Raw genomic sequence first — 24,449 nt, 5'->3', positions numbered from 1 at the left:
TTAGAGGAGGTGAGCTTTAAAGTCCAGTGCTCCGCACCTAGTGAGCGCTTAACCCATCCCAACATTATTAAAGGGGGGGGCTCAGTCTGGGAAGGCTTTTTAGAGGAGGTGAGCTTTAAAGTCCAGTGGTCTGCACCTAGTGAGCGCTTAACCCATCCCAACATTATTAAAAGGGGGGGAGCTCCGTCTGGGAAGGCCTCTCGGAGGAGGTGAGCTTTCAAGTCCATAGTAAGCGCTCAATATTGAATGGCTGGCTCCGATCCCGGGCTCTTTCCCGCTGCCGGATGATGGTTATAATGATGATTTTCGCGGGGGGGGGGGGGGGGGGGAGGCCGGGTCGGTTCCGGGAGGGGGATCCGTTCCGGGTGTTGGCGGCGGCCGTGTACGTGAGAGCGGGGCCCGGGCGGGGCGGGGGAGGGGCGGGAGCCCGGGGGGCGGGGGCCGGGCTGCGGGACGGTGCGGGAGGCGAGGCGGGACAGGTCACAGCCCCAGGAGGAGGAGGAGGCCGGAGGGAGGTGAGCGGGGCCGGGGGGCGCTTTGGGGGTCGGTTCCCCCCCCCCTTCTCCCCTCTCTGCAACCGGCCGGTCCCGGGGCGGGGGGCGGGGGGTCCCCAGCTCCGGGCCTGACCCCCTCCCTTCCCGCCGGGACTGTCCCGGGCCCTCCCTCCCCGAGTCCAGCGTTGCCCTGCCGCCGGCCCCGCCCCGAGGAGGAGGGGATCCCCCCCTCCCCCAGTCCGATTGACAGCCGTCGACCCCCGCCTCGGGGAAACGGACGAAGCCCCCCCGCCCCGGTGGCCCTTCCCCCGACCCCCTTCCCGGAGCCTCCTCCCCCCGGTGCCCCCTTGGGCACCCCCTCCCCAGCTGCCCATCACGCCCGGCTGCCCCGGGGTCGCCCCATGGGCCGGACCGGGGGGGGGGGGGTCCCCAGCTCCTCCGGATAGGACGCCCCCCCCCCCCCCAACCCGGGCCCTGCCCCACTTTGCCAGCGTCTCTCTGGTCGAATTGGCCCCCGCCCCCTCCCTCTCCAGGCCCCACTTGGGATGGGGGTGTCGGGGAGGGGACCGTTGTGTCCCGGGACGGATTTTAGGGAGATTCCCCGCTAGCCGAGGCCGTAGGGCACCGGGACGGGTCTGCACCGGCCGGACGGCACGGCCGGATGAGAGGAAAGGACTTCCCGGCCCCGGGGTGGGGACAGGTTGGCGCTTGTCTCCGGTGGCGGGTGTGGATGTGCGAGGGCGTGCGTGCGCGGGCATCCCTGTCTGGGCCCCGGGACCGGGAGCCGGGGTCGGGGCCCGGGCCCGGCTGCCCTCCGCCGGGCCGGACGCCACCCCGGGCCCCGGCGTTCGCCCCCTCGGGCCGTGGTTCCCCCACGTGGCCCCCCGTCCCAAGTCGGCCCCGGCGCCCAGCCCCGAGATCCCGCTTTTGGCCCCGGTGAGGATGTTGCGTTGGGTGTGAAGGCGTGTCTAGGAGGCCTCGGTGAGGAGGTCGCGTTGGGTGTGAAGGTGTGTCTAGGAGGACTCGGTGAGCAGGGCCCGAGGTGTGGACGGGACACCGGAGTGAGCCCCGTCCGCCCCGGGGTGGCAGGTCCAGCCCCGCCGGGCAGCAGATGGAGGCCCCCAAGACGCCCTCGGCCCAGCTGGGACGGCGCTCCTTGCCCGGGGCGGCCCAGCGGGCCGAGGGGTCCGAGCAGGTGGATCGAAGTTCTGCGGACGTGCAAGTGCGTGAACGTGGCGAGTCGGGCAGACGTGTGCGGGAGTCGACGTGTGCTCGCGCGCCTGCCCTCACACGCGTGCGTCGCGTCGACGTTCCCGGCGTCGGGTGGCTCCGGGGAATCGTCCCCTCCCCGGGGCCTCGACGCCCCCTTCTCCCCAGAGACGCCGAGGCCAGACGGAGCCCGGGGTTTGACCCCTTGCGACCGGGCAGCGCCGCGGCCGCGGCTGCTGCTGGGGTCTGGAGGCCGGCCGGGGGGGTGGGGTCTCCTCTGGGGTGGGCCGGAGGAGGGCCTCACCCCACCAAGAGACACTCCTCTTCTTCCCACGGTCTTGGCATCAACCCTAGGATCGGCGACCGCCACTCCACCCGCCCGAGCGGCCCCCTCGGGCCCTCTCGGGGACGGGGGCGTTTACACCCCCCACCCACCAAAAGTTGCGTCTCAGAGAAGCCCAGCCTTCGCGCCTCACTCCTCGTCCCGGCTCACCCCTCGTCCCCCCGCCACCCCACCGTATCCGAGACCCTCTCTGCAGGGGGCTGAAACTAGGGTGTGGGGATGGCACGATTTCTACCCCGGGAGGATTCCCCCGGCACCCCCCCGCTAGCCTCCCAAAAGTCAGAAGCAGCCACCCCTGGCCCGCAGCCAGACTCTGCACTTTCGGATTAATGGGAGGAGGGGGGAGGCGGCCTGGCTCTCAGCGGTTATTTCTCAAGGCTGCCATGGCTGCGGGAAGGAAAAGGCTTGGCCTGGGAGGTGGGGGGGGTGGGGGAGGGGGCTCCTTAGGGGGTGTGGCTCTGTGGTTTGTTGTCCATCAGGCACCACAGTCCCTGACGTTTTGGCTTTTCCTGGGGCGGAGGCGGGGCTGGGGCCGGTGCCAGGTGAGGGGCTGGAGGGTTTTCTCCAGGGTCCCACGCAGCAGAGACCCGGCCCCATCCCCTCTCTGCCCCTCCATCCCTTCCCTCCTCCTCCTCACGGTACCCACGAGATGGGGTCCACGCCATGACCCAGTGGTGGGGGGCTTCAGGAAATGGGCAGGGGGCTGGAGGACCCTCCAGCGGTTTGGGAAGCAGCTTTGAGACCCCCCTCCACCGTGGGTAGCAGAGACGGTGAGTTCCAGGAGTGTGGTTGGGATCCTGCTTGTTTAATAATAATGCTGGTATTTGAGTGCTTACTACGTGCGGAGCGCTGTTCTAAGCGCTGGAGTAGATACAGGGTCATCGGGTCGTCCCACTTGAGGCTCACAGTTAATCCCCATTTTACAGATGAGGGAACTGAGGCACCGAGAAGTTAAGTGACTTGCCCACAGTCACACCGCTGACAACTGGCAGAGCACTTCAGCTACCCCGGGGGTGACCCGGCTTCCCCAAAACCCAGGCCGTGCTGGGGTGGGACCCGAGAATTAGGGTATTTATGAAGCGCTTACTGTGTGCCAAGCGCTGGTCTGAGCACTGGGGTCCATGCAGCGTAATCGGGTTGTCCCACATGGGGCTCAGAGTCTTAATCCCCATTTTACAGATGAGGTGCCTGAGGCACAGAGGAGTTAAAGCGACCTCTTCGCTTCCCAGCTGGACGTGTGCCCGATCCACCCTGGGCTGGGGAATGGGCCGCTTCGGTCAGAGGCTCCGAGCCACCCCAGGGACCACACGCTGGAGAGGGGTGGGGGGCAGTGGGTGGGGGGGGTGGGGGGGACCCCAGCCCCACCCCTGGGGACTTGCCGTTGAGGGAGGGTCTAGCCCCAGGGACCTCGGGTCCACCCCAGCAGTCATCCCCCAGTGGAGCAAAAAGGGAGCCGAGCTTTGAAACAGAATGGCCTAGATGCAAGAGCGCGGGCTTGGGCATCAGAGGTTGTGGGTTCTAATCCCGGCTCTGCTACTTGTCTGCTCTGTGACCCTTGGGTAAGTCCCTTCACTTCTCTGGGTCTCAGTTCCCTCATCTGTAAAACGGGGATTGAAACCATGAATCCCATGTGGCACAGGGTTTGCTTGTATCATTCATTTATTCAGTAGTATGTAATGAGCGCTTACTATGTGCAGAGCACTGTACTAAGCGTTTGGAATGTACAGTTCAGCAACAGATAGAGACAATCCCCGTGTATCCTTCCCAGTGGTTGGTACGGTGCCTGGCACATAGTAAGTACTTAACAAATACCATAATTGTTATTATTTCGGCAGGGAGGCCGGTCCAGGCCGGACCCTGGGGCCCGGGCACGGGGCCTTGTTGGTGCCACTCGGGCCGGAGGCAGGAACAGGGGTCCGGGGGGAGCGGGCCGGCCGGACACGGGGACCCAGTGGCGCGGAAACCCCGGAGTCGGGGCTGTGCGGACTCTTGAGACGTCTCCGGTCTCATGGGAGGCGAGGGGGTGCGAGGCCGGAGTCCGGCCCGGGGGTTGGTTGGTGGGGAACGAACCCCGGCACCCGCACGGCCTGAACCCGGCCCCGTCAACGGCATCTGGGGGCCCAGCCCGGCCATCGCCCCCCCCGGCCACAGCCGGGCACCCAGGGACCCCAGTCCCATCGCACCCACGGCCGCGGTCGGGCCCCGGGAACCCCGGCCCCGCGGCCACAGCCGGACCCCGGGGACCCCAGCCCCATCGTCCCCGGGCCCGCAGCTCGGACCCCCTGAAAGGACGGAGGGAGGAGGAAGGGGCGCCCCCCGGACGCCCCCCCGCCCCATCCGGGGTCCGGCGGCTGTCCCGGGGAAAACAGCTGCGGAATATCGGTTTATCCCAGCGTCCCGCCAAGCCGTAAGGCCCAAAGCGGCTTCGGGGGCGGCGGAGCGTGGCCCGGGCCGCCGGCGGGCACGGGGGTGTAAACAGCCATTTGGGAGCGCCTCCCCCCCTCGCCCCTAACCCCTCGCCCATCCCTCCGGGCCGGGCCGGACCAGACCGGGCAGCGCGCCCACGATGCCGGCTGCGCCTGGCGTGGGAAGAGCGGGAGGAGCAGCAGTGGGAGGGGAAGGCACCGGGGGTGATGGGAGGCGCCCGGCCGAGCAGTTCGGTGGTCCTTGGGGGGACCTTTCCGGCCGGGGAAACTGAGGCCCGGGGGCAGTGTCGGGAGCAGGGCCGCCCCGCCTCGCCGGTTTGGCCCTTTCCCTCCCTTTCCTAGAAAGACTGGTTTGCCGGGTCCGCCGCGCATGCGCGCGCGGAGAGCGAGCGAGCGAGCGCCGGAGCGCGAGCGCGCATGCGCGGGCTCCCGTCCGGAGGGGAGGGGGAGGGAGGGCCCCGCCCCCTTTCTGCCCAGCAGCGCCCCCTGGTGGCGGCTCCTGCTCGGTCTCCCGGGCCGCCGCGGGGGCGAAGGTCACGGGGCCTGCCCCGCCCCCCAGATGGCCTGCATATATTCATTCATTCAATAGTATTTATTGAGCGCTTACTATGTGCAGAGCACTGGACTAAGCGCTTGGAATGAACAAGTCGGCAACAGATAGAGACAGGCCCTGCCGTTTGACGGGCTTACGGTCTAATCGGGGACTGTGTGTGTGTGTGTGTGTGTATATAAAATGTTGGTATTTGTTAAGCGCTTACTATGTGCCGAGCACTGTTCTAAGCGCTGGGGTAGACACAGGGGGATCAGGTTGTCCCACGTGAGGCTCACAGTCTTAATCCCCATTTTCCAGAGGAGGTAACTGAGGCACAGAGAAGTTGTGACTTGCCCACAGTCACACAGCCGACAAGTGGCAGAGCTGGGATGATGATGATGATGATGATGATGTTGGTATTTGTTAAGCGCTTACTATGTGCCGAGCACTGTTCTAAGCGCTGGGGTAGACACAGGGGAATCAGGTTGTCCCACGTCGGGCTCACAATCCCCATTTTACAGATGAGGTAACTGAGGCACCGAGAAGTGAAGTGACTTGCCCAAAGTCACACAGCTGACAAGCAGCAGAGCCGGGGTTCAAACTCATGACCTCTGACTCCAAAGCCCGGGCTCTTACCACTGAGCCACGCTGCTTCCCTGTATATATATATATAGAGAGAGAGAGAGATGGTGGCTTCGCAGGGCTGGGCAGGGGCCTGCCAGCAAAGGTGAAATGTAATATGTACATCACCCTGATTCTATTTAGTTGCCATTGTTTGCCATTTAGAGCCCCACGTGGGACAACCTGATTCCCCTGTGTCTACCCCAGCGCCTAGAACAGTGCTCTGCACATAGTAAGCGCTTACCAAAAATACCGACATTGTTTTTACGAGATGTTCTTCCCCTCCACTCTATTTATTACCATGGTTCTCGTCTGCCTGTCTGTCTCCCCCGATTAGACCGTAAGCCCGTCAAACGGCAGGGACGGTCGCCAGCTGTTGCCGACTTGTTCATTCCAAGCGCTTAGTACAGTGCTCTGCACATAGTAAGCGCTCAATAAATACTATTGAATGAATAATAATAATGTTGGTATTTGCTAAGCGCTTACTGTGTGCAGAGCACTGTTCTAAGCGCTGGAGTAATAATAATGTTGGTATTTGTTAAGCGCTTACTATGTGCTGAGCACTGTTCTAAGCTATGGGGGAGATACAGGGTCATCAGGTTATCCCCCATGGAGCTCCCAGTTCATCCCCCTTTTACAGAGGAGGTCACTGAGGCACAGAGAAGTGAAGTGACATGCCCACAGTCACCCAGCTGACAGGTGGCAGGGCCGGGATTAGAACCCATGACTTCTGACTCCCAAGCCCGGGCTCTTTCCACTGAGTCACACTGCTTCTTTATAATGGGGCTGGGAGTCGGAGGACCCGGGTTCTAATGCCACCACCACCATTTGCCCGCTTCGTGAACTCGTGCCTCATCTCCCTTTGCCTCAGTTTCCTCACCAGTAAAACGGGGATTAAATCATACTCCCTCCTACTTAGACTGGGAGCCTCATGAAGGACAGACTACTTGTTTTGTTCTGTTTTGCTTTAAAGTCTGTCTCCCTTGTTTAGACTGTGAGCCCGTTATTGGGCAGGGATGGTCTCTATCTGTTGCCCAATTGTACATTCCAAGCGCTCAGTGCAGTGCTTTGCACAAAACAAGCGCTCAATAAAAACTATTGAGTGAATGAATGAACTACTATTGATATTATTATGTATATATGCTCATTCCATTCATTTCATTCGATCATTTATTGAGCGCTGACTCTGTGCAAAGCACTGTACTAAGAGGTTGGGAGAGTACAGAGTGCCACTCCGCACCGGCCCCTCCTTGGGCACACGCACACATGCACAGACGTCAGCCTGCGATCACACACATGCACAGACAGCGGAGTTTGGAGGGGAGGGAAAACTCAGCACTGCCCCCCACCCTGGTCCTACTCCCTTCTCTGCACTCCCCCCTCCCATTTTTTAGGCCAAGTAGAAAGAGCTTTGTTAGAAACCATTAGGCATCAACTAGTTATGGTATGGGACTATTCAGATCAATCAAGGAAGGCCTCCTGGAGGAGGGTGTGCTTTCAGGAGGCTCTAAAGATAGGGCGGGCAGTGGTCTGGGGGATTTGGGGGCAGGCTGTGGATCCCAGTGGAAGGGGTAAGACCCCAGCAGAGCAGGACTTGAATCAGAGCCTTGGCCCCCAGGCGATCCTTTTATGTATTTATTTATTTGTGGTGTTAGGTGCTTACTATGCACTAGACACTGTACTAAGCACCGGAGCAGTTACAAGATTATGAGGTTGGACGCAGTCCGTGTCCCATTTATGACTTGCAGTCTTAATTCCCATTTTACAGATGAGGAAACTGAGTCCCAGAGAGGTGAGGTGACTTGGCCCGGGTCACGCAACAGACGAGTGGCGGAATTGGGATTAGAACCCAGGCCCTGCTGACTCCCAGGCCTGGGCTCTGCCCACTAGGCCCCGCTGACCTGCCACCCCCCCCCCCCGCCCCATTCTGTCTCCTCAGGCCACCGGCAGGATGGCGAGCGTGTTGTCACGGCGACTTGGGAAGCGCTCCCTCCTGGGGGCCCGGGTGTCGGCGCCCGGTGCTGCTGGGGAGGGGCAGGGCCTAGCCGAGCTGGCTGGGTTGGTCCCGCCACACCCCCTCCCCCAGGGCAAGGACTGTGTGGGCCAGGACCACCCCCTCTTTCCAGGCCCCCAGCTGGGGACGCTACTCCCAGGGCAGAAGGTGAGTGACCTCATGGTCCTGGGCAGGATACTGTGTGCGCGTATAGGGGGGCGGCGTTCTCTGTGGGCACGGGTATGGGGGTGCTCCATGGGTGTAGTCTCCGCCAGACCGGGCACCGGGGTGATGACTAGAGAGGTTGGGGGAGTTACTCCTGGGCTGGCCCCAGACTGTCCCCAAACCCGTCCCCTGGGGAGACGGTGGATCTCTTCTCCTGCGAGGCCGGGGATCCCCTCTCCTCCCTGCGGCATGGGCAGGGGCCCGGGTGGAACGGGGCAGACGGGGACCCCAAGCCTTGACCTTGCCCAACTCGGCTCCCAGGTGCTGGTACCCTTCGAGGGACAGGAATGGCCGGCGCTGGTGGAGCTGGCCGGCCGAGCGGAGGACGAGGTGACCGTGCTGCTGCTGGAGCGGGGGCTGCGGGTCAGCTGCAAGGGGGACGAGGTGCGTCCGGCGGAGCCCTGGGCCGGACCCCCCCGGGCCCTGCCCCCAGAGCGGGCAGCCCCCTTGTCCACGGCCCTCCGGTCCGTCAGCAGGAACATTGATGTTCCCAGGAGGTGAGCGGTGGTGGGGAGGACTGGAGGGGTGGGTGCTGAGGTGTCATACCTTGCCCCCGGCCCCGACCCTGTCCCTGACCAGACCCCGCCTCCATCCCTGCTTCAGTCGTCGCCCATATCCTGTCCCTGCCCAGACCCCATCTCTGTCCCTGGCCGGACCCTGTCCCCGTCCATCTCTGCCCCGTGCTCCCGGGGGTTGTTGTCCAGGGGCTTCCGCGGCTCCTGCCCCCCTCCCCACCGCCAGCCCCCGACCTGTCCCGGTTCGGCAGGAGGTCAGACGCGGTGGAGATGGACGAGATGATGGCGGCCATGGTGCTCACCTCTCTGTCCTGCAGTCCCGGGATGCAGAGTCCCCCCAGCAGTGAGAACCGTGAGTGTCCTGGGGCAGGGTCCAGACGTGGGGGTGAGGCGGCTGAGGTCCCCAGACTTCAGCTATGAGGACGATGGGACCGGTGTCCCTGGGCTCCAGTTGTGGGGGTGAAGTCATTGTCCCCCCTGGACTACCCAGATTGAATGCCTAACCTCATTCAATCAGTCAGTCAATCCCTAAGTGGTATTTATTGAGCGGTTGCGGTGCGCAGAGCACTGTACCAAGCGCCTGGGAGAGTCCAGGACCACAGAGTCGTTAGACACATTCCCTGTCCGCCAGAAATTTCCAGCGTCGCTATCCCCAAAGGCATCCAAATGGGCCCGGGAAGACTCCAAATGGGGTGTTTCTGACCCGCCTCCTCCCTAGCTTCCACAGCGACTGGCTGCCCGCAGGGGCCGGGGATTCTGTGTGGTCGCCCCTAGACTGGACCAGGGCTCTCTGCTGGGGCAAGGCGGTGGTTGTGGGGGATGTGATCCCGTCCCCGCCCACCCCCGGCCCGGGCGGTCACTGGCGTTTCCCCCGTGGCCAGCTGCCCGGGCCAGCTATGAGCTGTGGAAGGACGGGGGCGACGTGTCGGACGGCGGCAGCAGCACCAGCAGCGGGCACTGGAGCGTGGGCAGTGGCATCTCCACCCCGTCTCCCCCTCGCCGCGAGGGCAGCCCCAAGCACGCGGGGTCCCCCCCGGCCGACGACGGCGGCTTCGACACGGACCCCAACGCCTTCCTGCTGGAGGAGCCGGCCCCCCGCAAGAGGAAGGTGCTGCCGGGGTCGGCTGAGGCGCGGGGCGGGTGGCGGGAAGGGAGAGGGGAGGCCGCTCTGGTCCCGGGGAGGTGGGAGGGGCATCCCCGGGGAGCTGCAGCAGCTCTGACCCCGGAATTTGCGTCTCCCCAGAACTCGGTGAAGCTTCTGTACAAGTGCCTGTGGCCCGGCTGCGGCAAGGTCCTACGCTCCATCGTGGGCATCAAACGCCACGTCAAGACGCAGCATTTGGGGTGAGTGGGCCATCCGGGCTCCCCCAGCCCCGCCGTGTCAGTCGGCCGGTTGGGGGTCGGGGTGGACAGAGGCCGCTACGCCTCGGCGGCAGAAGAGATTGGTTGCAGATGGGGGTTGGGAAGCCGGGGACCCCTCCTGGGTCTGGGGGGGCCGGGCAAGGGGCGGGGCCGTCCGTCGGTGGGTCGACGCCCGGCCCCGACGTGACGTACCCCTCATCCCCCAGGGACGGGGCGGACTCTGATCAGCGGAAGCGCGAGGAGGACTTCTACTACACGGACGTGCAGGTGAAGGAGGAGGCGGTCCCGGCCGCGGCCGAGCCGGCCCCTGGCCCCAGCCTGGGCTCCCCGGGCCTCCCGCCGCCCCCCCTGCCCAAGCCAGAGACCCCGGCCCTGGAGAGCCCCCTGCCTCTGGACAAGCTGAGCAAGTCAGCTCCCGGCTCCTTCTGGCACATCCAGGCTGACCACGCCTACCAGGTACCCTGCCCGCTCCACCGGGTGGTCAGACCCTTTCGGCCAGGCTCTACCCAGCCTGGGGGGGCGCAGAGAGAGAGAATGGGTGGGTGTGGTGGGGGGCGGGGGGGGGTGTCTGTATCTCTGTGACGGGGGACTGGCGGTGATTCTATCTGGGTGTGTCGGGATGTGCAGGCTGCCAGAGGCTGCGGCCCGTTTTGTGTTTTCCGTCCTGGCTCTGGGCCTAGGGAGACTCACTTCTCACCTCATCTGGAGCTACGGGGGGATAGTGGGACCCAGGAGTCCTGCCCCCCTCTTCTTCCAGGCTGAGCTCCCCCTGCCCCTCCCCTCCAGGCTCTGCCGTCCGTTCAGATCCCCGTCTCCCCTCACATCTTCACCAGCATCAGCTGGGCAGCGGCCACCTCCTCCATCCCGGCCCTCTCTCCGGTGAGTGCCTCCTCCAGCCAGGCTCCCGCTCCGCCGAGTGCCCCTTCCGTCCCGACCCCTGCTCTGGTGAGTGCCCCCTCCATCCTGGCTCTCCCTCGGGGAGTGCTCCTCCATTCCCCCCGACCCTCACATGGGTGAGCATCCTCCTCTCCCCCCGATGCCAGCTCCCGTCTCGATGTCCCGGACCCCGTCTCTAACCCCACGTTTCCGTGTCTCGCCCCCGCCCTGACCTCCCCGCCCTGTCCCCGTGCAGGTGCGGAGTCAGACCCTGAGCCCCAGCGACCCCGGGCCACCGCCCCCACCGCCCCCGCCGCCTCCGCCGGCCTTGCTGAAGTCCCCCGTGATCGTGGCCTCCCCGCCGCGGGTCCCCAGCAGCACCAGGTGAGCCCCGCCGGCCCCGGGAGGAGGGGAAGGGGTGGGTTCGGCGCTCCCGCCCCCGCCCAGCTGGGATCCACCTAAGCTCACCTCCCCCCGGACCTGACCGGTCTCTCCCCGTCGCAGGAAAGTCCGTGGAGACGCCAAGAAGTGCCGCAAAGTGTACGGCATCGAGCGCCGGGAGCAGTGGTGCACCGCCTGCCGCTGGAAAAAGGCCTGCCAGCGGTTCCTGGACTGAGCCCCCGGGGCCACCCCCTCCCCTGCTGCCCCACTGCCACCCTCTGCCCCGGCCCCGCTGCCGTCTCCGGCCCCATCACTGCCCTCTGCCCCCCAGCCCCCAAACTGCCCCCCTGCCCCATTGACTCCACTGCCTCCCCCTGCTCTCCGGCTCCAACGCTTTCCCCCATCCCCCAGGCTCCACCCTCCCACCTCCCCCCGGCTCCTCTGCCGTCCCCTACCCCACCCGTGGAGCCTCCATCAGACAACTGCCTCCCGGAGGTCACCGGAGTGGAGCTGTTGGCAGCCGTGCCCAGCTACGAGCAGGCCTCTGCGCCGACGACTCCCAGAAACGAGGGCGGTGAAGGGGCTCCTCCCACCGGCCTCGTTGGGCCTGGAAACTCCGAATCGGGTCGGGGTGGGGGCTGGGGAGGCAGGGGGTGGGGGCCGGTGAGGGTAGCAGACAGAGACGGACACCAAAGAATCGCTTTCCGAGCCTCGGTCCCCACTAGCCGCCGAGGCCGACCGCTCTCCCGCTCCCAAAGACGGTGGTCGACTGGGGGAGGACCAGCACTTGGGGTTTCAGCCCCAGGTGCGGCCTGGCCTGGGGGCGCAGGGGAGCCCAGAGTGGGGAGGGGGAGCCCCGGGGGCAGTAGGGACCGAGGACCCCTGCCCCAGTTCCCTGGGTTTCGTTTGTGGCGGACGCCCTGGGGGCTCCATGCACCTTTCCTGCCCCCTAGGGAACCCTGGCTGCCATCCCTTCTTCACTCCCTCTCTCTTTTTGGTTAATTTGTCATTTTTACTCATTAATTGTTTCCCTCCTTGGGGAGGATCCAGTGCGAGCTGCATGAGGGTCCCCCGGATCCCTCTCCATCTCCCCCTACCACCCCTCCCCCAAGCCCAGCACACTCCCAAATGCCCAGGAAAGGGGCTGGCAAGGGCCCCGAGGGGTCACTCTTGGTCATTCTGCAGCCGTGACGTGGGCCTGACCCGCACCCCTCTCCCCGAGATTCACACTCTAGAGGAAGGGGGTCCAGATTCTATGGCATCTGAGACTGTCCCCTCCATCCCAGGCCAGCCGTTTTCTAGACTCTGCTGTCAATCCTCGATTTTTGTGGTGTTCTAGCCTTGGCCCTCCCTCCGATTGGCCGGGTTCAAGAACCAACCCGCCCCCCCCCCCCCACACACACACACATTTAAGGTGTTCTGGACTTCGGCTCCTCTAGCCTAGCCTCGGCAGGGCTCTAGACTGCCCCGTTCTAGACTTAGCCAAGGAATTTCTAGACTGTTCCCTCAGTTCCTGGCTCAACAGGGTTCTGGACTCGACTCCGCTGGCTCTAGACAGTTCCTCTTTGGCGGTGACCCTCCGGGGCTCTGGGGACCCGAGATCTGGAGGGGGACGGGACCCTCCCGGGGGAGCAGTCAGCCCCAGCTTCTGGCCCGGAAGAAGCTCGCCACTGCCCTTCCCCTCCCTGACTCTGGAGGGGAGTCTGGTCCCAGCAGTCATCCCTTAGCTGGAGGGGCGTCCCCTGTTCCCCTCCACCGTCCTCCCCACCTTCCTCCCCGCCTCGGTCCCCCACACTGCTGCAATGTCCCTGTCTGTGGGGGAGCCTCCATTTGAGGAAGAGCCCCTGTCTGCAGGGGAGACCCCCGCCTGCGTTGCTGGTTCTCCTGAGTCCATCCCTGAAGGCCCCGGTGGCCTGTCTGTCCCCCTGCCCTGGCGAGCCCCTCCTCGCCCCGGGAGACCGGGGGCGGCAGGGTGGGTATCAGGTTGAACGATTCCAGCTACTGCCCCAACTGTCTTCCAAGTATTATTTTTATTGTTCAAAGAAATTTTTTAAATGTGAAATGTAATGTTTTTACAGTTGCAATATGAAATATATTTTATAAGAAATAAACAACCTTGTCCGACCCTGTCCTCACATGTATGTGTCCCCATCCGGCCTTGCCCTGACTTGGGATTTGGGGGTGGTGGGTTGGGGGAGGCGAGAGGACAGGGAGAGGTGTCACTGTCCTGCAGGCCAGGACCTGGTCCTCCCCATGGGACCCTCACCCACCCACAACACTGGGGCTCCCCCCACCACTCTGCTCCATCAAGCTATGCTCTGCTTTCTCTGTCCTGGACTTGGACAGAGGTTGGGGGGTTGGGAGAAGGATCACAGGATCAGCCACCAGGCCAGGTAACCCCACAGCACACTCGCCACGACTCTGCCTCCAACTGGGCCCCAGGATGCTCTCCTGGGTGCTCTCTTGGACACCCACCCTCATGGCTAGGGATGGATCACGCAACATCCCTGACTCTCCCCTCTCCATCCCTGATTTTCCCCCAGTGGCCCAACACCGACCATCCAACACCCCCGACTCGCCCCTCTCCATCCCTGCCTGCCCCCAGTGACCCAGCATGGACCACCCAACACCCTTGATTCTCTTCTCTCCTTCCCTGACTCTACTCAGTAAACCAGCATGAGCCATCCAACACCCCCGACTCCTCTCTCTCTATCCCCATTCTCCGTCCAGCTCCACTGGGGGCCCCTCACCCTGGAGTTGGGCGTGAGTTGGGGGACAGTGATTTTACGTTCACCCTGCCCACTTTATTCCTGGATTTGCCCTGTACCACCGTCCTCTTCCTTCTTCAGGATGTGTGTGTGGGGAGGGAGGGAGGGCAGGGGGAGAGGAGCTGGGAAGGGTCAGTGGCACTCCCTCCTGACTCATATCCAAGTGCTGTCAATTACTTCTGGATTAGCTGCTCACCTGGGACCACTACAGCCATGAAAAGGTCCTTCCACACAGAGATAAGTGGAAGCTGCCAGCATTGGCGTAGCCCAAATTAAGTTAAGGACTAGGACCAGGTTAGCATTTGCCTGTGGTTAAACCAAGATTTCATTTCTACCGTCTCTAGCATCTAACTACTGATGTTATTAACTTACATACTCCAGGCCTAGGGAGTCTTGGCGTCTAACTTGGAGGCTGTGGTATATATAGTAAATAGTGGAATCTATCACTTTGCTCTACAGAAGGATGTGGCTCTTGTGCCATCTAAAAGCAAGCTCCAGGAATTAAGGTGGAGGTCAGAGTATTAGTGGCCTTTATTGAGAACCTACTCAGTGCAACACACTGTCCTAAGGGCTTGGGAGAATGCATCGGAATGGGTCGGAGGCGGTCCAAGGGTCAAGGAGAAGTAGGAAAGAGTCGACTCTGTTGGCCTTGGCTTTGAGGCTTCCTGGAGGAGGCAGGGCTGGTGGAGGTCGGGGGAGCTGAGGGAGAGGTTGCCCCGTGGAGGAAGAAAGGAGTCCCAGAGCCAGGCCAGGACTATGGCCTCCATCAGTTTTCTGCGCTGTTCTCAGAGCCCAGTCCCAGACCAGCCTTACCCCAGGCCAACCCCACCCCAAACCCTACTCCCAGCCTGGTCCTAGCGGCAACTCAAAGCCAGCCCAGCCCCACCCCCAGTTCAAGGTCAGCCCTGCCCCATACGAGCCCCAGCCCGATCCCACCCCCATTCCATCCCAGGCCCAGCTCCAGTCCCCAGGCCCAGCCCCAGCAGAGAGGACTCTGCCCCTTGTCCTGCCCTCCAGCAGGGTCAGACACAATGGGGGTGTGTGTGTGTGTGTCTCTCTGGGTGCAGCCCAGCAGACACAAACACAGCACAATGGCCTGATTGTGCAGGGCAGTGGCCAGGGTCTCCCCCTTCCTCTAATCCCTCCCCTTCCCCGGCACCCAGCAAGATCCTGGTGAGAGCCGGATCCTCCCCCTCCCACCCCCAGCAGAAGAGGCGTGGGGGGGCAGGAACGGAAAGGGAAGAGGAGGAGAAGGTACTCTGCCCATTGTACGGGTGGGAACCCCAAGGCCTAGAGCGGTCGGGGCTCTGTTCTCAGTCCTCCGGCAATAAGGAGGGGTTGTCTGTCCCCTAATGACTCCTGTTGGGGGTTGGGGGGCAGTCCTCAGGTGCCTCAGCCCCTTCCCACCCTCTGTAATCCTGGCTCAGGGGTCAGAGACCAGGCCCACGCTGTGAGTTGGGGGAGTCTCACCAGTCCAGAGCGATTCATGAGGGTCCGACCGGACTGGGCCCCACCCCCACAAGCTGCCATCCGCCCCCAGACACAGGAACATACACCTAATCAACTAACCATGCACACATACACACAAGCACGTACACACCAAAGGAGACACAGATACAGACACCCAGAGATTCACACACATATACACGCATCAAACCACACACATTTAATGTCTCTGTATCTGCCTCTCAGCGGCCCAGGTGATAATAACCATGGTATTTGTTAAGCGCTTACTATGTGCCAGGCACTGTACTAAGAGCTGGGGTGGATACAGGCAAATGGGCTTGGACACGGACCCTGTCTCACATGAGGCTCGTGGTCTTAATCCCCATTTTACAGCTGAGGAAGCTGAGGCTCAGAGAAGTTATGTGACTTGCCTAAGGTCACACAGCTGACAAGAGGCAGAGCCAGGATTAGAACCTATGTACATATACTTATGGTATTTGTTAAGCGCTTACTCTGGGCCAAGCACTGTTCTAAGCGCTGGGGTAGATACAAGGTAATCGGGTTGTCCCACCTGAGGCTCACAGTCTTAATCCTCATTTTACAGGTGAGGTAACTGAAGCACAGAGAAGTTAAGTGGCTTGCCCAAGGTCACACAGCAGACAAATAGAGCCAGGATTAGAACCCACATCCTCTGAATCCCAAGCCCATGTTCTTTCCACTGAGCCATATTCATATCCATCTTCCCCTCTAGACTGTAAGCTCATTGTGGGCAAGGAATGTGTTGGTTTTGATATACTACACTCTCCCAAGCGCTTAGTACAGCACTCTCCATACAGGAAATATGATAGGCTGAGTGACTGATTCTCTACTGTTGCCATCTTGGAGCACAGGGAGCAATCCTGATGGAGACAGAGACAAACACTTACCCCACCCCCCCCGCCAGGATGAGAGCAGGGTCCTCTGGACATTAGCTCGTTGTGGGCAGAGATCGTGACTGTTTACTGTTGTAATGTACTCTCCCGAGCACTTAGTACAGTGCTCTGCACACAGTAAGTGCTCAATAAATACAAATGAATGATTGGCCGGTCCATCAGCCCTTAGTACAGTACCTGGCACAGAGTAAGGGCTTAACACATACCATAATTATTCATTATCTCCACCCTCCAGACAGGGCACAGTGCCCTGTTGTTGGCCCTGGGGTGGAGCTTCCACAGGACTCAGGGTTTCTGGGAGGCTTCTGCATCTCCCTTCCCACCAGTCCCACCTGGAGGCCCCTTCCCCTTAGGATCTTGTCTGCTGAGTGGCCTTGGGCAAGTCACTTCACTTCTCTGTGCCTCAGTTACCCCATCTGTCAAATGGGCATTAAGACTGTGAGCCCCCTGTGGGATAGGGGCTGTGTCCATCCTGATTAGCTTGTACCTACCCCAGTACTTAATACAGTGTCTGGTGCATAGTAAGTGTTTAACAAATACCACCAAAAAAATAAAATAAAATCAACTCTGGAACTGCCAACCTCCAATCGTGCAGTGCCAACTTAGAGCCACTGGGCAGAGCTGTTTGCCTACCAAAATCCATCCTCAACTTGGGGTCTGCCACTCAGGGATGGGGTCCCTTCCTCCCCCTCCCTCCTTTGATATCCCTCTGCTTTCTCTTCTCCTCCCCTTCCCTCTTTCCCTCCCTCCATCCTACCCATAACACCCATCCTTCCCCTCTCCCCTTCCTCCCTCCATTCCTCCAATCTTTCTTCCACCCACCCACAGATTACACTCTCCCTCCTTCCCTTCCCTCTTCCAGTTTTTCCCCAGGGCAAAGAGAAGGCCTAACACTGCTGGTGTTTTCTTACCCTTCTGGGACTTGGAGCAAGGGCTGATGAGACGTTACGTCTGTGCGGGAGCTGGGCGGCTTCTCTCTGGGCCCGCAGGCCCTCGAACCAGACCATTTCTAGTTAGTGAAGACTGTCCCCGGAGTCTCCGTACCCAACCTACTTTCTCTCGACACACGAACTGATACCTTCAACGTCACCTTCTCCACTGAACTCAACTCCCTCACTTCCCCCAATTCCTCTGCTGATCTTCCATTCTTGTACCAACCCCCTCAGCCCTAGGTCACCGCCACAACACCCTTCCTCCATTCTTGTGCCGAAGCTGCTGTCAGAATCATTTTCCTATAAATATTTCAGTCCGGGTCCCCCCCCAAGAACCTCCAACGGTTGTTCATCGAGCTCCTCATGAAAAGAAACTCCTTACCATCTGTTTTAAAGGATTCAATCAGCTCTTCCAGATTCTTACCTTACCTTGCTGATTTCCAATATAATCCACCTGCACAGTTGGCTCCTCTAGTCCCACCCTACTCACTGTATCTTGATCTCATCTAGCTTGCCATCTACTCTGCTCCGTCCTCCCTCTGCTTGGTACTCCTTTCCTCTTCATATCCGACAGGCTACTGCTCTCCCCACCTTCAAAACTTTCCTAAAATCGCATTTCGTCCAAGAAGTCTTCCCTTACTAAACACTCACTTCCCTGTCTTTCCTCTTCCTTCTGCATCACTTACTACATACCAGGGTCTGCTCCCTTTAAGCACTTTGCTGTTCACCCCTCTCCCGGCCCCACAGCCGTTATATCCATATCTGAAATTTATTTTAATGTCTACCTCCCCGTTCTAGACTGTAAGCTTCTTGTGAGCAGGAAACATGTCTTCCACATCTATTGTATTGTAGTCAGTCATTCGCAATTATTGAGTGCTTAGTGTATTTATGGTATTCGTTATACACTTATCATGTTCTGTTAAGCACTGTTCTGTGCACTAGGGTAAAATAAATAAATGTTGGTATTTATCAAGCACTTACTACATGCAGAGCACTGTTCTAAGCGGTGGGGTAGGTACAGGGGAACGAGGTTGTCCCACGTGAGGCTCACAGTCTTCATCCCCATTTTACAGATGAGGGAACTGAGGCACAGAGAAGTGAAGTGACTTGCTCACAGTCACACAGCTGACAAGGGGCAGAGTGGGGATTAGAACTCGTGACCTTCTGACATCCAGGCTGTATCCCCTAGGCCATGCTGCTTCTCATATACTGCATACTCATGTGCTCTGTGTAGAGAGCACTGTACTAAGCACTTGAGAGTACAATGTAACCATAATCAGACACATACCCAGCCCACAATGAGCTTAAGGTCTAGAGGGAAAGACAGACATTAATATAAATTACAGATATGTACATAAGTGCTGTGAGGCTGTGTGTTGGGGGGATGAATAAAGACAGCAAGTCAGAGAGACACAGAAGGGAGTGGAAGAAAAAGAAAGGCCTTAGTCAGGGAAGGCCTCTTGGAGGAGATGTTATTTTATTATTTTATTTTGTTAATAAGATGTACATCACCCTGATTCTATTTATTTGTTATTGCTTTAATGAGATATTCTTCCCCTCGATTCTATTTATTGCCATTGCTCTTGTCTGTCTGTCTCCCCCGATTAGACTGTAAGCCCATCAAAGGGCAGGGACTGTCTCTCTCTGTTACCGATTTATCCATTCCAAGCGCTTAGTACAGGGCTCTGCACCTAGTAAGCGCTCAATAAATACTACTGAATGAATGTATAAATGATGTGCCTTCAATAAGGTCAGCCAGAGTCTGGAGAAACGAATCCAGGCCTGGAGAGCAGACAGTGCCGCCCAGAAACACCATAAGGGGCAGGCAGGAACGGTGTCGGGGGGTTTGTTCTGTAGAGATAACTTGAAAGCAAAGGGCAGGGCAGCCTGGAGGGGACAGCGAGGCTCATTTGAGCAGGCCTGAGAAGTCGGGGAAGCACGAGTTTCTCTGGACAATCATCCTTCATGCCTGACACCTGTATGAGTTTTCTCCTCAGCCGCCTCTGTCGTCACAGCCTGCTCTGTCTTCCAGGAATCCTGATTAGGGGCAAGAGCACTACACCTTTAAGGCCCTGGAAGTTTCTGGAAGCTTCCCTGCCCTACATCAGGCCCCTGGCAAAAGCTTGGCTTACTTTGCGGGAGGAAGGAGACAGAGCTTGGCCGTCTGCGGCCTGGTGAGTACCGGAGTTTTGGCTGCTCATGTTGGCCGGCTCATTTCTTATCTTTTCTGCGACACCTGAGGGCTATTATGCTGATGACATATCGGGAGGGGGGAGGAATCATTCAATTGCATTTACTGAATGCTTAGTGGGTGCAAAGCACTGTGCTAAGCGTTTGGGAGGGTACAATAGAACACTAAATGGATGCTGGGGAAGTGTTATTATGCGATGACTGAAATATTTAAATGCTTGATGTTTATTGAACTGTGGGGTTTGTGATGTGGCTATGATGTTGATCGACTGGGGTGGTGGGGATGGCTGTCGATGATATTACTGAGGGTGGAGGGGAGGTGTCGTCCAGCGTCTGGGAAATGGGGAGCTGGGGGAGGGTGGGAAGTGTCTGCGGCGTTGGGGAGGAGGGCTGGGGGTGGGGGAGCGTAGGGACTGCTGGCATTGGGCAGTTTTGGGGAGGGTTAACTGAGGCTTAGAGATGGGCACTGAACTTGCTGGGTAAATGGTTAGCGTTGCCAGAGAGTCATGGTGGCAGACATAAAGTAGCCTATCCTGCTTGGGGTCACAGGAAGCATGTGGGTCTCTGAGGTGTGGGGCATGTTCACTGTCAGTGTGTCTGTGTGTGAAATGTCTTCAAGACACAGCTGAACAAAGGCTCAGTCAACACGCTATCTCAGCTGAAAACTGGATCTTGTGCTCCTGAGAAACCAGGATGGCCCTCCGAAGATGAGGAAAAAGTAGCTCTCCTTAAACAGAGCTTAGCAAGGATCAAGAGTCAAGAAGATGAAGACAATGCTGCAAGTCTGATGGCACAGTAAGAACTGTTTGGGGCCACACTGTGTCCACCCACCCATGGGTGCCCCTCAACACCACCTCCCTCAAGTCCAATGAGGTGTCATCTGTCAGTGGAGTTTCCCTGACCCTTACCCCTCATCTCAACCAGGTCCCTCATGAGACTAAGCTCATGGAGGGCAGGGATTGCATTTCTTACTCTTCAAATAATAATAATAATGGTATTTTGTTAAGCACTTATGTGCCAGACATTGTATTCAGCACTGGGATGGATACAAGCACATTGGGTTGGATACAGTCCCTGTCCCTCATGGGGCTCACAGTCTTAATCCCCACTCTACAGATGAGGGAACTAAGGCCCAGAGAAGTGAAGCAACTTCCCCAAGGCCACATGGTAGACAAGTGGAAGTAGCGTGGCTCAGCGGAAAAGAGCCTGGGCTTCGGAGTCAGAGGTCATGAGCTTGATTCCCGGCTCTGTCACTCGTCAGATGTGTGACTGTGGGCAAGTCCCTTCACTTCTCTGTGCCTCAGTTACCTCATCTGTAAAATGGGGATTAACTGTGAGCCTCATGTGGGACAACCTGATGACCCTGTATCTACCCCAGCGCTTAGAACAGTGCTCTGCACATAGTAAGTGCTTAACAAATACCAACAATATTAAGTGGCAGAGCAGGGATTAGAACCCATGACCTGCTGATGCCCAGGTCTCTGTTTTATCCACTATGCTATGCTGCCTAATAAAATCATGTGGACAAAGCAGTATGAGGTAGTGGATAAAGCATGGGCCTGGGCCTCAGAAGGTCATGGGTTCTAATGCAGCCTCTGCCACCTATCTGCTGTGTGGCCTTGGGCAAGTCATTTCTCTGGGCCTCAGTTCTCATCTGTAAAGAGGGGATGGAGACTGTCAACCTGATTTGCTTGAATCCACCCTAAGGCTTAGTACAGTAGCTGGTCCATAATAAATGCTTGAGATATTATTACTATTACTACTATTGTTGGCTATTTTTTTTTCTTGTTCTATTCTAGGCTGTAAAATCACTTTGGGCAGGGAACCTACCTGCTAATTCTGTTAAACTGAATAGAAGGCAAGGTCCGGAAGTTGTTCCTCAGCCATTTACTTTGCCGAGGACAGGCTCCAGGGGTCGGTCCATCCGTCGGTCCGTCAGCTGCGAGCCTTGCCAAGGGCAGGGTCTGGGGATTGGTCCTTCTGTTCTTCTGTCAGCTGTGAGCCCTGCTGAGAGCAGGATCTGAGCGTCGGTCCATCTATCCGTCTGTTAGCTGTGAGCCCTGCCAAGGGCCAGAGGTTCATTCGGTGGCTAGCTGTGGGCCCTTCCGGGTGTCGGTCCATCTGTCTGTCCGTCAGCTTTTGAGCCCTGGCAGAGGCAGGGGTCCATCTGTGAGCCTTGCCGCGGGCAGGGTCCGGAGCCGTGTCCATCCATCAACCGTGAGCCCTGACGAGGGCAGGATCTGGGTGTCTGTCTGCTCTTGAGTTGTGAGCTCTGACGAGGGCAGGGTCTGGGGGTCTATCTTTCCTTTAGCTGTGAGCCCTGACGAGGGCAGGGTCTGGGGGTCTCTGTCCTTTAGCTGTGAGCCCTGACGAGGGCAGGGTCTGGGGGTCTCTGTCCTTTAGCTGTGAGCCCTGACGAGGGTAGGGTCTGGGGGTCTCTGTCCTTTAGTTGTGAGCCCTGACGAGGGCAGGGTCTGGGTGGTCTATCTGTCCTTTAGTTGTGAGCCCTGACGAGGGCAGGGTCTGGGGGTCTATCTGTCCTTTAGCTGTGAGCCCTGACGAGGGTAGGGTCTGGAGGTCTATCTGTCCTTTAGCTGTGAGCTCTGACGAGCGTAGGGTCTGGGGGTCTGTCAGTCTCTTAACTGTGAGCCCTGCCAAGGGTAGCGTTGTCCCGGCAGAAGGACAGGGTGGATGGGGCAAGAGAGGAATAATGTGAATATCTGCATGTGCCTTACTAGAGATTTTACTGATGCCTTCCACCATGGAGGGCAGGGCCTGTGCCTCTGCGTTGCCTCAGGATTCTGTTGTCTGCAGCTGCCACCCCCAGGTTCTGAGTGCAAGAGGTAGGTGACCGACTGAGTGCTTCTTTAATCTTGAGGATGCCAAACTAAAAACTTTTAGCTGGGGTTGATAATCTCTAGGATGTTGCCACGCCCCACATTTCTGACTCCAGGGTTTGTTTGTTCATCTTATGGTATTTGCTAAGCACTTACTATGTGTCAAGTATTGTTCTAAGCGCTGGGGAGGGGCGGGGGTGTACATACCAGTTTATCAGGTTCATCGCGTGGGGCTCGCATCTTAAGGGCCTTGTTTGAAGAGACTGAGCTCCCTCCACCCACTGCCCAATGGACAATAGTAAGCAGCTGTGAATCCTGCATGAAACTTAGGTAAGACCTTTAGGGATCCGTGGGAGGGGGATGCTCAAACTCAGCCCGATCCATTGTCCACCCTCCATCTACTCTCTGAGGCTGCCCGGGATGGGCCGACCCAAGTGACCATGGCCCTGGCCTCCTCTTTCCCCTGCAGGGTGTATGATTGGTGGCCACAATTTACTGTCTTTTTGTCTCTGTCTACCTCTCGCATTCCTCCTCCTCCTCCTCGTCTCGTGTCGTGCTGGTGGGAGTGACCCTGCAGGGGGTGAGGGAAGTGGAGGGGTGATGGGAGCAGGAAATGAGGCAGATCTTGCCTTGTCCTATTCCTGGAGACTAGAGCCAGGGTGGGTGGCCAGCTCCCAGATCCCCATTGCTCTGGGGACCAGGACCCCTCACCCAGGTCTCTTTCTCTCCCCCTACGCTAGGACAAGCTCTCTAGAGCTAGCTGTGTCATCAGGCCCGGGGCTGGTGCCCCTCCCCTGCACCGCCCCCCTTCCAGGACAGATGTTGGAAACTTCTCCAACTGCCAAGGAGGTCAGAGCAGTGACGGTGAGTGTTGGTCTCCATGTTGTGTGTCTATGTATGTAGATCAGTGTCATGCAGAGTGTGGGCAGATAGCACTGGTGCGCTAAAACAGCCTCTTGGCCGCTGGCCCATTCTGTCCCCAGGACAACTGAGTAGAAGATGGTGGAGTGACTCGGTGGTGGACGGGAAGGAGCTGCTGACCAGGGAGGAGAGATCGACTGCTCACTGGACATTGGGCCCGGCTGGACTACTAGGCCTGCGTCTCCCCATGGATGAGGACTGGACAATACTGGACAATTACCTTGCTTTGCCCAGGGCTCCATCCCAGCCCCATGCCTGCCCTTTGACCGCTTCTCTTTCTCCCCCGTTCCCACCTCCCCGGACAATGCTGTTTGCTTTGGGGTCCAATTTTCTGTAGGGTTCAAGGCACTGGCTTTGGCAGCTCCTCGAGGAGGTGATGGTGTGTACGTGCACAACCCCTGTGGCTGATGAGGAAATGTGTGAGGAAAGGAGGCAGGGGGGCCTGCCCCTCGCTCAGCAGGGAGTCTGGTCTGGAACCAGGGGGTAGAGCTCTGCCTGTTTTCAGACCCGACTGTGGGGCTGGGTGAGGCCTGGGGCCCTCAATTCTATAGACAGGCCGAACCCTCCCCGTGGCCCGGTCTGCAGAGCCCTCTGCCTATCACTGACAACCAGTCACTGCTGGGCTTGGGGGGGCCCTGGGGAATGGGGATCCAGGATCAGGTCAGTGTGTGATGTGTCACCGTGTGTTTGTGGGGGATGAGGTAATCCCGCCCGGAGGAGCAACGGGGTGGGAGGGGACCAGACTAGGCTCAATGTGCAGACTGGGGGGGAAAGTGAAAAATGAACCCCCTTTCAAGAACAGCATTGTCTGTGGGCCCACCATGACAGGCCTGTCAAAGATTCTTTCCCAAAGACCCCAGTCCATTCTGTTTTGAGATGTGTAGGCTGCTCTTCTCATTTCCCTTCCCCTCCCCCCTTTTTGTACCCCCCCCCCAACATTTTTCCTTCCCTGGGCTGATGTTTTAGAGCCCAGTTTTATGTGACAGTTAATGGTGGGTTTGGAATAAAATCTGTTTTTCTCCCCTGCCCCATAACACTTAAATACACATCTGTAATTTATATTCTCTGTCTTTCCCTCAGCTCCACCCCAACCTGTAAACTCAATGGAGGCAGGAAATGTGTTTGGTGCCCATTGTACTGTCCTCTCCCAAGTGTTTATTATAGTGCTCAAATATGATTATTACAATTTCTATGCAATTGATTCTTAAATCTACATCTCAAACCCTAATCTCTCTCACATTACAGTCTCACATTTCCTCCTGTCTTCAAGACATTGCTCCTTAGATGTCCAGCCATCACCTCAAACTTAACATGTCCATAACAGAACTCTTTATCTTCCCCTCCAAATCCCAGCCTCCCTTTGACTTTCCCTTCACTTCAGATGGCACCATCATCCTTTCTCTCTCAGAAGCCTGGAAGCCTGGTATTATCCTTGACTCTCTTTCA

General features: G+C 58.8%; 1 protein-coding gene and 1 long non-coding RNA gene across 4 annotated transcripts; both read left to right on the top strand.

Annotated features, from left to right (window-relative positions):
• The first annotated feature begins 438 nt into the window (after window positions 1–438).
• ZNF395 (zinc finger protein 395) lies at window positions 439–11,280 on the top strand. Its single transcript, XM_029052351.1, has 10 exons — window positions 439–515; window positions 7,565–7,786; window positions 8,105–8,340; window positions 8,610–8,710; window positions 9,240–9,466; window positions 9,602–9,702; window positions 9,927–10,176; window positions 10,507–10,599; window positions 10,853–10,980; window positions 11,101–11,280. The coding sequence occupies exons 2-10, from the start codon at window positions 7,577–7,579 to the stop codon at window positions 11,210–11,212; spliced, it is 1,458 nt and encodes a 485-aa protein (XP_028908184.1). The 5' UTR covers window positions 439–515; window positions 7,565–7,576; the 3' UTR covers window positions 11,213–11,280.
• A 7,779-nt stretch (window positions 11,281–19,059) lies between these two features.
• Window positions 19,060–24,161, top strand: LOC114807337. 3 transcript variants are annotated; one of them, XR_003755379.2, is made up of 4 exons: window positions 19,060–19,229; window positions 22,293–22,412; window positions 22,823–22,946; window positions 23,066–24,161. It is a non-coding gene; the product is annotated as an uncharacterized LOC114807337 (long non-coding RNA). The 3 variants fall into 3 exon arrangements; XR_003755381.2 differs by lacking the exon at window positions 22,293–22,412 and adding an exon at window positions 21,984–22,088; XR_003755382.2 differs by lacking the exon at window positions 22,293–22,412 and having other exon boundaries at window positions 19,073–19,229.
• The last annotated feature ends 288 nt before the right edge of the window (window positions 24,162–24,449 follow it).

The sequence above is a fragment of the Ornithorhynchus anatinus genome, chromosome X2 (assembly GCF_004115215.2).
Source record: "Ornithorhynchus anatinus isolate Pmale09 chromosome X2, mOrnAna1.pri.v4, whole genome shotgun sequence".
NCBI lineage: Eukaryota > Metazoa > Chordata > Mammalia > Monotremata > Ornithorhynchidae > Ornithorhynchus > Ornithorhynchus anatinus.
This window is presented reverse-complemented; position numbering and strand designations above follow the sequence as displayed.